The following is a 13,692-nucleotide window of genomic DNA, read 5'->3' as shown; positions in this document are numbered from 1 at the left end:
GCTGCATTAATCGTGTTGTGCTTCTCAGTGCAGATGTTTCACTGACATTTTAGCATTTGTTAATATTTCTAAACTTCTTGAAAAAAATATCAACCCCATTAATAATTAGAAAAATTGCCATTCCATGATGGACATACCTGAGCTTTTACTTAAGACGTGTTATTCCTCTTAACTTGAAGGTTTTAAACACACCTTAAAAAGAAGCCCTGTTGAACAGTAAACAGAAACAACTGCTATCATTGCAAGTACTTTATTTCTACTGCGAAAATAGCTGTATACTGTCCCGAGTGGCAATAACCCTTACTGAATTTCACTCTGTAGACAGAGAAAACATCAGCTACATCAGCAGCTGAAAATGCAGCCAGTTACAAAGGCAGTTTCATCTTTGCCATGCAAAATATAGGTTAAATATGCAAACTAGCATGTGAATTAATCCAGTATGAGTAGAAGAGCCTGTCTGAGAAAGTACACTGGCAAATGGGCAACCAGTTAAACATGTTATATTTTAATTTGCAGAGACAAAAATGACAAGCAATTTATTTACATGAAACTGTACAAAAGCAAATTAAATTATGTAAATATTTCATAAATAGAGGTGGACTAAGCGTTTAATACATTTTGCCATGTTTAGCATAGTTGCGTGCATAGTGACTCATAATAAACAATGATAAATTGTTCTCTGCTTCACTATCAACATCCAAGTTGCAGAACAATAGTCAATGATTAATATTACAAACAGATCGTACCACACTGAATGCAAGTGCTTTAAAATTTAGGAAAAAGTTGTCTGAAAGCATACCCCAGGTAGCTGGTGAATGTTGTCTTCTTCCTTGTGTTCATGCTTTGCAGTCAGTAATACAACTTAACTGGTGGACTTTCACTTCTATTGCTATTTAATCTGCTTAATTCCTTAAGGAAACACTGTATGTTTTTCACCAACAAAACAAAAGGAAAAATATTCGTTGTTCAAGTTCCTTACAAGTGTTTGGTGATGGTTGGATTTATGGCAAGGTCTTTATCCATATCCTTTGTTTTCCTGCTTGACAACTTCCTAGGGTAGCCTTTCAGCCAATCTTTTCAATCCCATTTAAGTTCTTCCCCCCCATAAAAATAATGTTTAACTTTTTTTTTTTTCTCCTGAAACTCAGGCAGCAGGCCAGTCAGAAACCATATTGAATAAACACAGTGTATCTGAGATCCAGAATGAGCATTAGATTTTAGACCAAAGCTATTGAATTTTCTAATACATATAAAGTTACATATTAACGCATCAGTCGATAAAGGTGCCCTAATGTAAAATACATGCAAAGCTCATTTGAGTTTCCCATGGAATGAAATAAAAGGATGATTTCTATACTGTACAACTGAAATGTGATGAAGGCTAAAAGCAATTTTAAAAAAAAAAGACAATTTTCCTGGCAACATGAACTGGTGACACCTTGCTAAATAACTATAATATAGACGGATCATAGTTTTGCAGGCAGCAGAATTAAAAACAAATGAAAACAACCCCAAACCCTACACAAATAGTAATTAAAAAATCCTCAAGACCTACTTAAACCACAGCCTTGTGTTAATAATGCATAAGACTGGTCCATTAACTGAGTTTGGCAAAAGGCTTGTTTTAAATATATTATTTATAATTTCTCAGAAAATAAACACAGGTAAATATACAGGTTCAAAAAAGTTGGGAATAGCCCCTTATCCCTCAATGTCCAAACCCAACTACCACTTTACTGTAATAATAGGTATAAAAGGCACAGTTGCATATTTCGCATTCACCCTAATTATTTTTATAGTTTTATTTGTTTATTTTTATACAAAAGCACTCTATTTATGGAGTGACACCAGATTTAACCTATTTCAAAGAAAGAGGAAAAATACAAACACAAAATATATTTGTGTGTCATGCCAGGTCAGAAGAGTAATCAGCGTATTAATAGTGGCTAGTTCCACTAGAATTACTGTGAATACTTACAGTAGATAGAATTTTAAACAAATTCTTTCACACCCACTTTAGATCTAAGGAGATGCACACAAGTAAAGAATTTTAATGACTGGTTTTTTGTGGTGCAAAAATTGGAGTGACTGCTGATCCATTTAATTTGAAGGTCTTCTATGACCTGTATTATTAGCCTTGTAGAAAAAGGGTCTAAGAACATACGGAACAAAGCTACCTAATTTTTTTTCTCTGAGTGTCTAATATTAAATAAAATCTTATTAAAGGAAATTTTGTTGAACATTTGTGTTATGCAATTTTGTATTTTGTTGAAACGTGCAAGAAAAATGTGTATATATTACATAAGCATTTTTAGAAGCATTTTTAAACAGGTACTTACAGATTATACAAAGCAGTAACTGCTGTATGCAGTCTCATACAAAGTACTAGTTTGCATCTCTCCATATTACTTAAATAACTAAACATAAAAATGTTCAATCATTATTAATCTTTGATTTTAATATTTTCTTTCTAAAATGTGCCCATTCATCTTAACTGATTTACACAAACTAATGTTACTTGAGGAAAGCAAACTTGAGAGAGAAGAACAAAATGGCCAATACTGGCACATCTCACTATATGGAAAAGTGAATTTAAAAGATAAATGCAATGAGTTGTATTGATTTACCAACCTCTACTTTAGGTTCTTTAAAGTTATTTCTATGCAATTCTTCAAAGCAAGAAGCTACCCAAAGCTACATTATGACTACAGTATACTAGAGAGCCATCTATCCATGCCTTAATGCCAGGCTAAACAGCCAGGGATTTGAATGCTTTCCCCTTTCTCAAGATGTCCTTGCTGTGATGCTCAGTTGTCACTTTCTGAATGCCTGAGTTCAGTCTGTTATTATTACTCCAGCATCAGCTACAAATCAACTGGTTGAAGTCCTGTATGTTTTGTTGCTTTTATTGCACAAAAACCTGTTTCAATTCCTCTTCCTTTCAAGAAGCGCTCACAAGCCCAGAGCTCTTGCATATCACGGTAGCTTGTACTCCTTTTGACTCGTCTTGATCTGCTATGAGAGTATCATACCACTGTTCAACAGACCATTTTCTACCTAGACTAAATGTTCCAAGTCTTGACATCATTTAGTATTGCACTTCTCTTGGTTTAAATGCACTTGTGTTTCAAGAATACCTGTATTACATCTTTGACATAATTGAAGTAATTGGTAATCTGCAACATTGATGACAGAAGACTTAGCAAACATTCCTTGCATTCTGAAAAGAAGGTTTTGTGTTTGACTTGTGATACTCTCTTGTCACTGCATCATCCCATTGTCCACCTTTTTCATCCCACCAAGCATTCTCATTAACACAGCCTTCTTCTATTTCTACTACTTTTTAATTTTGATCTTAAAAATTCCCTGGAACTGGCATATGCAGCATATCATACGCAGCACCTGCTGCAACATATCATGTCATTACAAAGAAACCCCACATCAGTTCCTTTGGGCATTCAACTGAACCACACTGGAAATAAAAACATTGTGTCATCTGGGCTTGTGAACTGTACTGCTGTGCAAAATGTAACTAAAGGTGTGTTATGAGTACATGTGTGTATTTGTGAATATATTCATTTTCTAAGCCAAGCCCCAATACTTAGCAGTTCCCCTGATCCATTGTGTGATCTTTGGCCTTTTTGTCATTACCATCTTCCCAGCTAGATGTTAATTTTGCCCAAAATAATGATTTCAACAGTTTATCATTGCTATCCTATAGTATATGTGTTACTAATTGTGTTTATGTTGAAGTCATCACTACAGAGAACAAGAGAGGAGGAAAAGAGACCCAGCAAGAACACATTTGTTCTATGGATAAAACAGAACCAGAGTTCATGAATCATAGGAAAGTGTGCCAAGTTTTTGACTGCAGTCTCAGGCTGAAAGTATTTCTGTTGCTTCCAGCCTCAGATAAGAGGTGAGAATATTAAAGCTGTGGTCTTCACAAAGTGCCTATTAATGATTATTCCTTTATACTTGTCTCTATATTTGTATAGTTTCTGAAGGATTGTCCCTGGTGGGGATCAGCAATATTCAGATGATATGTTTTGAATACATTTTCCCTGACCTGTTATCCTCAACAAGCCAGGTGACGATCAAACAAAATAAGTGGTTTTACTCATGCTTCTGCAGAAGGGAAATAACAGTATGTTGTGTTCTTTTTAATCAAGCTCATTACTATGGAAGAATTTGCAACCATAGACTTAGGAAAATAAAAATCAGTGAAAGGGAATTACACATGCAAATAACAACGTTTTCTACATCGTACAGTATAGTTAGGCAGGCAGTATTATTAAATGCCTGTTATGGAGTCAGAAGTGGTGGGCAGATGTTTTGTCTCTTTGGTGGCCCCCTCTTTTTTGTTTCTTATATTTTTGTTAAAATTGTTTCAATTTTAAGACTTTTGCCCCTTTTCTTTCTTATAATATGAAAGAACTTTCTTGATGCTTTTTAGCCTACAGGTAAACTTCTCTTCTAGTTAGAGTATTGACAGGGGATGGCTTGTATTCCCCTGTTTGTGTAAGGGGAATATCCTCTGGATTGCCTTCTTCATTTTTGTTGAAACTAGCCGCACTGAAGGTCTCATAGGATGAGGTCAACTTTTTATTAAGGAGGTTTCTGTTGCGATCACCCATGATGGAGGCTTCTCCATTGGCCAGCTTTTCCTGACTTCCCCGTTCATCGACAGGCATGAAAGTGGAGAGTTTTGGCTGGCTCTTCTGCTTTCTTTCAGGAGAAGTGCGAACTGGCATCCAGCAGGAGTCCGAGTGGCCGTATTCATCACACTCTCGGGTACACTTCCCTGTCAGGGCTACATCTGGTAGAGGCCTTGAATCTGAAAGTAAAATAGAGTAGTCTTTAACAATGAATAATATTGCAATGACTTCCAATGAAACTGGGAATCCTTAAATTCTTAGAAGGTATTTTCAAAGGCCTTGGTAAGAATGTTTTTTTCACATTGTATGTAGCCATAGACAACAACCATATCTGTATAGTTATCCTCAACCTAAAGAACTGAAAAATAACACTAAGCCACTTCCTGTGCTTGTAAACCAATCTCAGAAACACTTGACATTAGGTACTGAATGATTTTTGATGTCTAAAAGATAACCAAGCACTTAATTCCATACCGTACATTTCTGTGAACTTACTAAAAATACCTTTCTTTGAATTTTTTTTAAAGAACGCTTCCAATTTTTTGCAAAAAGAACCTGAGACTCTGGACCCTGCAATGGGCATAGTTAACACCCTGCAAATGAGCAGCTCTGTTATTTACAATGAGACTCAATTTACACATAATGTAAACCTCCACTTGTATTTCTGAGGACTGAGCATTCATTGTTAGTACAAAATATGTTACCAGAATCATACAATCAATTATGAGTAGAAGCAGACAAAAAACTGCTACTGATTATAAATTTAATCCAACATGTAAGGATAAAGCTGTTCTAAGTCTTGCTGTATGTGTGTAAGGACAGAGAAAATCTGACTGTTGTCTGAATAGATGCACTAATGTTTTATATGTGACTTGTGTTAGAATGTGTCCTGTTTCTAAATACTATGTCTAAGATTTCTAGCTACCATAATTGTAAGAGCTTTCACTGAAAACTAGCAGAGGCCTGCAGGGTTGACTCGTACCTGATAAAAATACAGGTAGTTTTAATACTTTTATTTTGATACTTGCATTACAAATGAATTAGAAAGCTACCTCAACTGTTTTAAGTAGAGAGTAAGATTCTGAAGCCCATGTTTGTTCACTAAATCTAGTATTATTCTGGCACTCTCTAAAGGTAAGAACCATAATTAACTGCTGGGCTGCATCTGATGTGCTTTGATTTTTAAACAGAAAACCTCTCTTCATATTTTTACAGGAGAGCATCTATATCTCAGTAAACTTTTCAAACAGTGCCTTATTTCCAAACAAAGATCATTAAAAATTGTGCTTGCTACTGTTGGTAAAAGCCCATGATATTTTTATTAGAATCATAAAAATATCTTAGGATCATTAGACAGGCAACTTATACAAGATGGTTCCCAGTTAATGATGATCTTTGGTAATTTTTGTGATATGGAAACATGTACTTTTAGTTAAAGTTTATTCAGCTGTATGGTTCTGTTTTCTATAGATAAGAGAGACTAGGCTTTTGGAAATAATGATGCAGTTTATTAGCACAACTTGAATGGGGAACTTAAGTAAATCAAAAAGTTCCAAGCCAGCAGTTTGAGCATACTGAGCCAGTAACTGGGAGAGGAATGAGAGGAGAATGGGAGAAGAATGGGAGGAGACTGAAGGGAGATTGGGAGGAGACTGGGAGGACTCAATTAATTGATGGGTGAAATTGGCAGGTTATTTTGGGGGTGATGACCATCAGGCACCCCTAAAGACCCCTATGTAGCATGTGCAGAAGATGCAAGCAATGACTTGGCATGATGAGTAATGTATGGCTTTGTGTAACTTTGCGTGTAAGTGAAAGCAACAAAACCCTTGGGGTATGTTTGATTTCAGGGAAACCTCCAAACACCTGCAGTTTGCACAAACCTGCATAAAACCATGTCTGTCTTGGTGATGTAATTATTGGATTATTGCACACCGAGTAGCAGATCCACATTTTGGACAACACTACTAGTACTTCAGTTACTCCACAGGCAGAATGCTAGCAAATATGTCTGACCTTCATTTAAAACACAGGAGTATGTGTTTATTGAAAAGGATTTTTTTTTTTGTTGATATTTAGGTTTGTTTTTTTTCCAGGTGGGAAGAGTTAATGTCTTATTATGTGTGATGGTTTACTTTTAGTGCAAACAAATCTTGCAGCAGCATTACTTGGGTTGATAAAAATCTGTCCCTTGCTAGTGGTCCTTGAATCATGCACTTGAAAATTTAACATTTTGCATTGTAGTGCATCTCCTATTCACTTTTGGACAAATATTAGAATTCTTTATTGTAAAACATGAAGACTTGCTACACAATTCAGCCTCATAGTGCTGTTTTATGAAGCAACAAGCTCTAATTCAGCAGATTTGCCCTGTTGGGTTATGTGATATGCTTCATCTTTGCATCCACAAAAGAGCCAAAGAGACACTGGCAAGATACTGCTGGCACAAATAAGACCCTGATGGGCTCCTCCTAGGTCCATCAAAGGGGCCATCAGCCCATGAAAGGGCCATCTGCCCATCCCAGAAGAGAACAGGGGTGTACAGTGGCAGATAGGAACCCAAATCAAAGACTCAGTAGGAACAGCTGCCTTGTTTGAGCCCCTCCCAGGGCTATCCTAGCCCTATGGTTCAGACCTGAAAACCATCACCGTGAATCATTGGCAGCTCCTTTCCAAATCACCTTTCTGTCTAAGAGGGGGATTGCTGCTTAGGTGTGTAGGACACATTATGAGATATGGGGAAAAAACAGTTTGAGATAGCACAGGACTTATTACGCTGAAACATTACGTTTAGAGAAGGAGCCAAAGGGAAGACAAGGAAAGCATTTAGGGGAGCTGGGGAGGAACAGGGGTGGGAAAATATAGAGATAAGTGAATAAAAGGGCCAGTCACATTAAATAGTGTGCTGGGTAATAAGTTTGTCTGGTTGTGCCCTGTGCCTGATCAGTGCTGTCTGTCCTACCTTCTTATTAAATTCCTTTCAAACGCTTTCTGAGTGTGGGCTATTATGTGTACATATGCATATATACGTGTGTGTGTCCACTCTCACTAGCGAACTTCTACCCTGTCCAGCCAGAGAGGGAGGCAGAATGAGGTCACTGGTACTATCTGTGTTTCTGTAAGTTTTCTGAGTGTCTGTGATCAGTGTGTATATATTTGGTGTACATGTGTGCTCCATGTCTGTGTGAATACATCTCCATCATTGCTACTGGTTGGACCCAGGGACATGGAGCAGCAGCAGCAGCCTCGCCTCCCTCAGGCTGTTGGATCCAGTGTGACATATTTCCTCTAAAATACCCTTCAATTAGTATTTGGCATGCACAGTTAATGTAGCCTTCTACTCCATTGCTTTCTTGCATCTGTTGTAAGAGCTTGAATCAGTACAGCATTTAATATCATGTTTCATCTAACACATTTTGAAATCAGTTGTATTTTAATTGTTCTTTTGATTAAAACATGGACATGCAGCATTGGGGGGCAGGAGGAGAAGCAGTGCGGGGAAGGAAGTGACCGTTTTATGTGTATATTACGTCAGAAGATGAATAAAACATCAATGCTGTCAGGACTAAACTGTTATCAGTACTTAAACTACTCAGTTAAGGAAAACGTGTATTTTCTATACACTTCTCTAGATAACAGAGATTTAATCTCCATTTTGAATAAATCATCACATAGCTTTAGCTACAAAGTAATTAACTTTAATTAATTTTGTGAATTCCCTGAATAGACTGACCCTCTTTATGTTCTTTTTACATTATCGAGCCCATGGAGTTGTGAACAATCTCTGAGTTTGAAGGAAAAAGAAAAGCTACTCTTGTCCTGTAGCATAATTTACATCCGAACATATCTATCTCTAAGTGACGTGCTTATTAGAGTAATTCTCAGTTTAAAAGTGAAACACTTTAGTAGTGACCACACTGCTAGCTTACAAGCAAAGAATTTGTCAGTGCAGTTGACAAATCACTAATAGTACAACAGATTTCTATCACATTGGACAACTGGAAACTGACTTAAAGGCTTAAAATGGCAATTATTAACAAACAAATTTCATCACAATGCTAATTAGTTAAAATGGTTTTAACATAGACTACTCAAATGTAAACTTTTATTTGCATAAAATTATCTTCAAAGTTACTATGGAAGATGTCATTTCAGTTATTTTCACACATATTTTTTTATGGCATTGCTTGACTATTTACAAAGCCAGACCCTAAACCGCACATATTTAGACAAGCTTTTATGTATACATGTAAGCAGAGAATTCAAAAATGAATATTTATAAAACGGACTTCACTTGCAACTGCTCAGACTTCAGCTTAAAAAAAATCGGAGAACACTAATCTACAGAGCCTCACAATCTACTTTCCCATTGCATCTGAAGTAACTTCCACCACTAATTTCCAAAGTTGGATGTTAAATATAATTTAAAAAAATTAACTTTTATCATTAATTTAACAAATTTTTAAAGTTTATGGCTAATTTCTGAGGCAGTGTTAGCTTGTATTTTCCATAAAACTTTGTATAAAATCATGCAAATGAATGGAATTATTTATATGTATGCTCGTGTTTCTACTGATTGTAGCTGACTGTTGCTTTAGGGCTAGAAGGAAAAAAGGAAGGCGCCTACCATGCCAGAGTGAAGAAGGGAAATATGATGTTCTATATAACATTTAATGCCAAAAAATTAACCTCCACAATACTCCACTCAGCAATTTTCCATTATTTTGTCTCCTCTGATTCCTTAACAAAGGAGGTCAATATATTTCATTAAGTACAGAAAAAGTATTATGAACACAGTAGTCCACGAGTACAAGTTACATGGTTTCTTGTACACACACACTGCAGGAATATAATCAAACATGCACACTCACTCTGGCTCTGCTCTGCACATTTTTTAACAAATATTCTTGGACAATGTATTCTACGTGAAGCCACTATTATCAGTTAGTCATGACATGATTGTAGCACATACATTCTTTTGTAGGAAGATGCAGGGGGCTTTTCATTTTCTCATCTTTTGTAAATCACACGAAAGTTCTATGGTAACAACAGACTTTAGATGTACTTAAGTAATCAAAAGCTCTATTCCACTTGTCCTTAGAGATGGAATGCCCTCTGAAGCAATACTGACACCCTATCTAGATACAGTAATTTTAACATTCCCAGAAAGAACTCTGTGCCCAGAAAGCATTCCTAGAACTTTTCTTAGAGGAGTACAAAACCACAGTGGCCATACAGTGCACTGCATAGCAGTGCAACAGTATTTCTGTAAACCATGCAGCCTAGTCCACAGGATCTGAGAAGCCATTGGCAGATGAGTTCTAAATAGTATGTATGACAAATCAATGACTAAATGAAGATTTTGCTGCCTTTCCCCATAGATGGGCTCATAACATCCTTACATGGTTCCAGTTATTAAGGACCTGTAAAGAATGCCTGTTCCAAACTACTATGAGATAAGAAAAAGGAATAGGGGCTGTCACATGGTAATGACAGAAACTATGTTTGGATGAATCACTTTTCATCCCACATTTTCCTGCACTCTGTACACAAATACAGTATATTTAAAGGATCATGCAAAATTCAAGTGAAACACTAGTAAGACTGTGTAAATAAACAGGAGTCTATTTCCATAGCTTTTATATTAAATTGTTGTCTGTTTTATGACCTGTGTGACTGGAGACACAATAGAACTCTTAAAGCATAACAACTTTTCATGATCTGAAAACAATAACACAGAAAACAGCTGAGAGGATCCACATTGTAGAAAATCACACTTGGGGGGGGGTGAAAATGAAGAGAGAGCTAAGCTATAGTGATACACAGCTACAGCAGTACTGTCTGTGAAATTCCTTCCTCCTAATTGCAGTGATTCAGAGACTGCACCCCAGTTAGTGCTGTGGCGTATTCTGACATGCCAAGACTCTATTAAAATACTTAGACATGTTTGAAGGCATCAGCAACTTCTTTCTCTGCACCTGAGGCTAAATACAGTTAAACAGCAATTGAATGTATTTCAAGAAGCACTTAGTGCCCCAAGGCTTGGACTTCTGTCACTCTGAATGTGGCATTATCGTATATTGCAGAGATAGTGCGTGCCATCTCCAAAACAGTCTTACTGAATAAAGTCAAACACAAATCAACTGTTTGAGATATGCCAAGTGCACTGAAGTAATGAATATATTAATTGCTTTTGGACTAGAATAATTTCATGTATACCATGCACAATTCTAAAATCCTTTATTGCGCTTAAGAACATACTTCAGAGTACAGAAAGGCTTACATGTACATTGTTTGAATGATTAATACTGTGAAAGAAGGTATGGCAGAGGATATAAAATAATGATTTCTGAACTGTTCTATTCTTTTGATATGCAAGAAAAAAGGAATATAGAATGTAAGTGAGAATTTTCAATACCTTACTTGAAAAATGGTAAAACGAAAGTATCCCTTAAACAATTACTAAGAACACCAAGACTCACTGCTGCAGCATCTCAAAGGCCATGTAATTAAATGCTTTCAAGAGAGACTAGAGCAGAATTTTCAAAGCAAACATGAAATGTTTAGTCCTCTAAAACTAAAAATAATAAAAATAAACACCCCAAAGCTATAAGCAATGACATAAGAAATTCAAAATAGGTAACTGATTCATTAAAGTTTGAAAAAAGGTCATATTAGAAGAATGGAAGTGAATTAGCCAGAAGAGAAGGCAGCTGAGGGAAAAAAACAGCACTTTTCACATGGTGTTTTCACTTTCGCAAAAGGCTACAGCAAAGCAAGAGTGGGAACAATCTGTTTTACATGCCTGTATTGGAAAAGACCAAAAGTAATACCTTGATTGTAACAATGACAAATCAGGGTAGAAATCAGAAAAATCTTTGAAGATAAATGTAGTGATGGAACATTATAGAATCTTCAGCACTGAGAGGGTTTTATGAAAAACTTTTCACAAGGGTGATATCAACATAGCTAATGCTACTTTGAGAAAGCACAGATGCACTGCATCACTGCTAAAGATTCACTTCAATTCTGCAAGTCTATTAATATGATTACTAACATTTATCCATTTCAGCCTTACTCCAATCCTTAACGGTTTCTGTGTTCAGATTCCTGACCCATTTCATAATGAATTAGTCTTAGAAGCTGCACTTAAGTTCAAAAGTCCATTTTAGAATGACATCCCCCTTAAACATTTATGTTAACAGAATTACAAACAAAACAACAAAAATTATCAGACCATTTAAGACAAGTGTTAATCAGGGAAATACAGAAACAAAAAGCCAGTAAAGCTAGAAAAAGCCTCCTCTCAAGTTTCAACATGATAACATTTATAAAATCTTCTTCCATGAGTCCCAACACATCCGTTCCATTTTACATTTTCAAGTTAAAGACTGAATATTGCTTCTACCTGTAGTGGTGCAAAACACATATCATGTCTTTGAAGTCCATTAAACCTGCAACTGGTGTGAGAGACACTATAGAGCAGAGAATTTCAACAGTATTTACTTCTTATATAATGTTTTGATTCTTTTTGCCTTTGCATAATACCTGCCTCTGTTTTAGGGAGGAACAGCCAAATAAGATAAAGAATACATGAGATTTTGATGTATTTGCTTTGTTTAATGGAACGGATTATACCAGTCTATGTAGTTATTTAATATGACTGAGACATGTAACTAAAGAAATATTTCCCAAGCAACAAAATTCCTTGCTTAGATTTCACAGCTATTTCTATCACATTTACTTGTAGTAGGTTAAGGTACAATATCCTTTAACTGTTCCTCTGATTATAGAATAACTACATTAAAAGGTTTCTTACCTAAAGTAGTGATTGTACCAACTCTTTAATATTGCATCTGTCATCTTCAAGGATTCATCAGTATTTCACAATTGACATAAGGAGTGTTTATATGAAAAACAGACCTATGGCATTACTTTCATATACTAAAAATCTATCTGTACTCCTCCAGGCCCAAATCATATTAATCACATGGTTGTCAATGGAGAACCATATCGTTTGTACATGATATTATGTATAAGTGAAATCAAATAAAACCAACTTAATTCTAAACGAATATTAATTTAAAACCTTGATTACATTATAATATAAAAGGAAGCACATTAGAAACATTGTTTTCTCTTGATTAAGTTGTATTTATACTGTAGTTCAGATTTTACTTCATTTTTTGTTCATAAGACTGATTCATACATAAAAAGGAAGAAGAATTATCAGCTTATGTGATACCAGTGATGAGTAGTGTAATAAATATACCATGCTGAACTTAAATTCTCTAAATTTTAATTTTCTAGATTTAAATGCAATTGCTACAATACTCCGTGTAATCCTGTTAAATCCTTTGATAGCCTGAGTTACTTCTGTCACTGAAATGGCAACATATCCTTCAGAAAAGTAGGGCTTACTATGGCCTCCTGAAGTAACATAGACATTAAGATGTAGGAAACATTTAAGCTGTCTAATTGTTCTGCCAATCTGATGGTACAGTATTAATCTGTCACTGTTTCAAATTACATACCTTAATTTTTTTTCAGTAAAACCTGTCAGTGCTTAACACACTTTGAGCTGGAACAATTAATGGAGCAATTAGGATGTCAGCTCTCCCAAATATGACTTAAGAAAAGTCTGAATCAGGGCTCAAGAGTCAACATAATTTCCTTGATACTCATGACAAAGTGATGGGACTGCAGGAGCTCTAAGGGAACAGAGTAGCTAGCAGCCATTATTAGCTCATCTCAGCTGTGTACTGTGCCTCCCCTTTGATTTATTTCTTGGATGTAAGGATATAGTAATGTATTTTCTTCATCAGGAAAGGATACCCAATAGGAAAACTAGTGGTCTTGCCACAAGAGAAAAAACGTTTATATGATTGTCCTTCATATTCCTCCAATTTATGACCATCTCATTAAAAAGGCAACTTCTTTTTGGAGATACTCCAAGTAACATTTCCTAGGCGATATCAATGAGTGTATTGCTTCCATTAAGAAACTGAAAGCACAATCCCAAAAGATGATCAGT

General features: G+C 35.8%; 1 protein-coding gene across 5 annotated transcripts in view; it reads right to left on the bottom strand.

The window, feature by feature from the left end:
- Positions 1-1,858: 1,858 nt before the first annotated feature.
- Positions 1,859-13,692, bottom strand: part of PCDH7 (protocadherin 7) — a 278,809-nt gene continuing 266,975 nt past the window's right edge. For 4 of the 5 annotated variants that reach the window (XM_054064268.1, XM_054064269.1, XM_054064270.1 and 1 more), the window contains one exon: positions 1,859-4,837. In XM_054064268.1, coding sequence (XP_053920243.1) covers positions 4,458-4,837 — 380 coding nt within the window. In that variant the 3' untranslated portion in view covers positions 1,859-4,457. The remainder of the gene's footprint in view (positions 4,838-13,692) is intronic. The other variant, XM_054064273.1, reaches the window with a different exon arrangement.

Source organism: Cuculus canorus, chromosome 4 (genome assembly GCF_017976375.1).
Source record: "Cuculus canorus isolate bCucCan1 chromosome 4, bCucCan1.pri, whole genome shotgun sequence".
In the NCBI taxonomy this organism is placed as follows: Eukaryota; Metazoa; Chordata; class Aves; order Cuculiformes; family Cuculidae; genus Cuculus; species Cuculus canorus.
The sequence above is the reverse complement of the archived record's forward strand: the minus strand, read 5'-3'. Positions and strand labels throughout refer to the sequence as shown.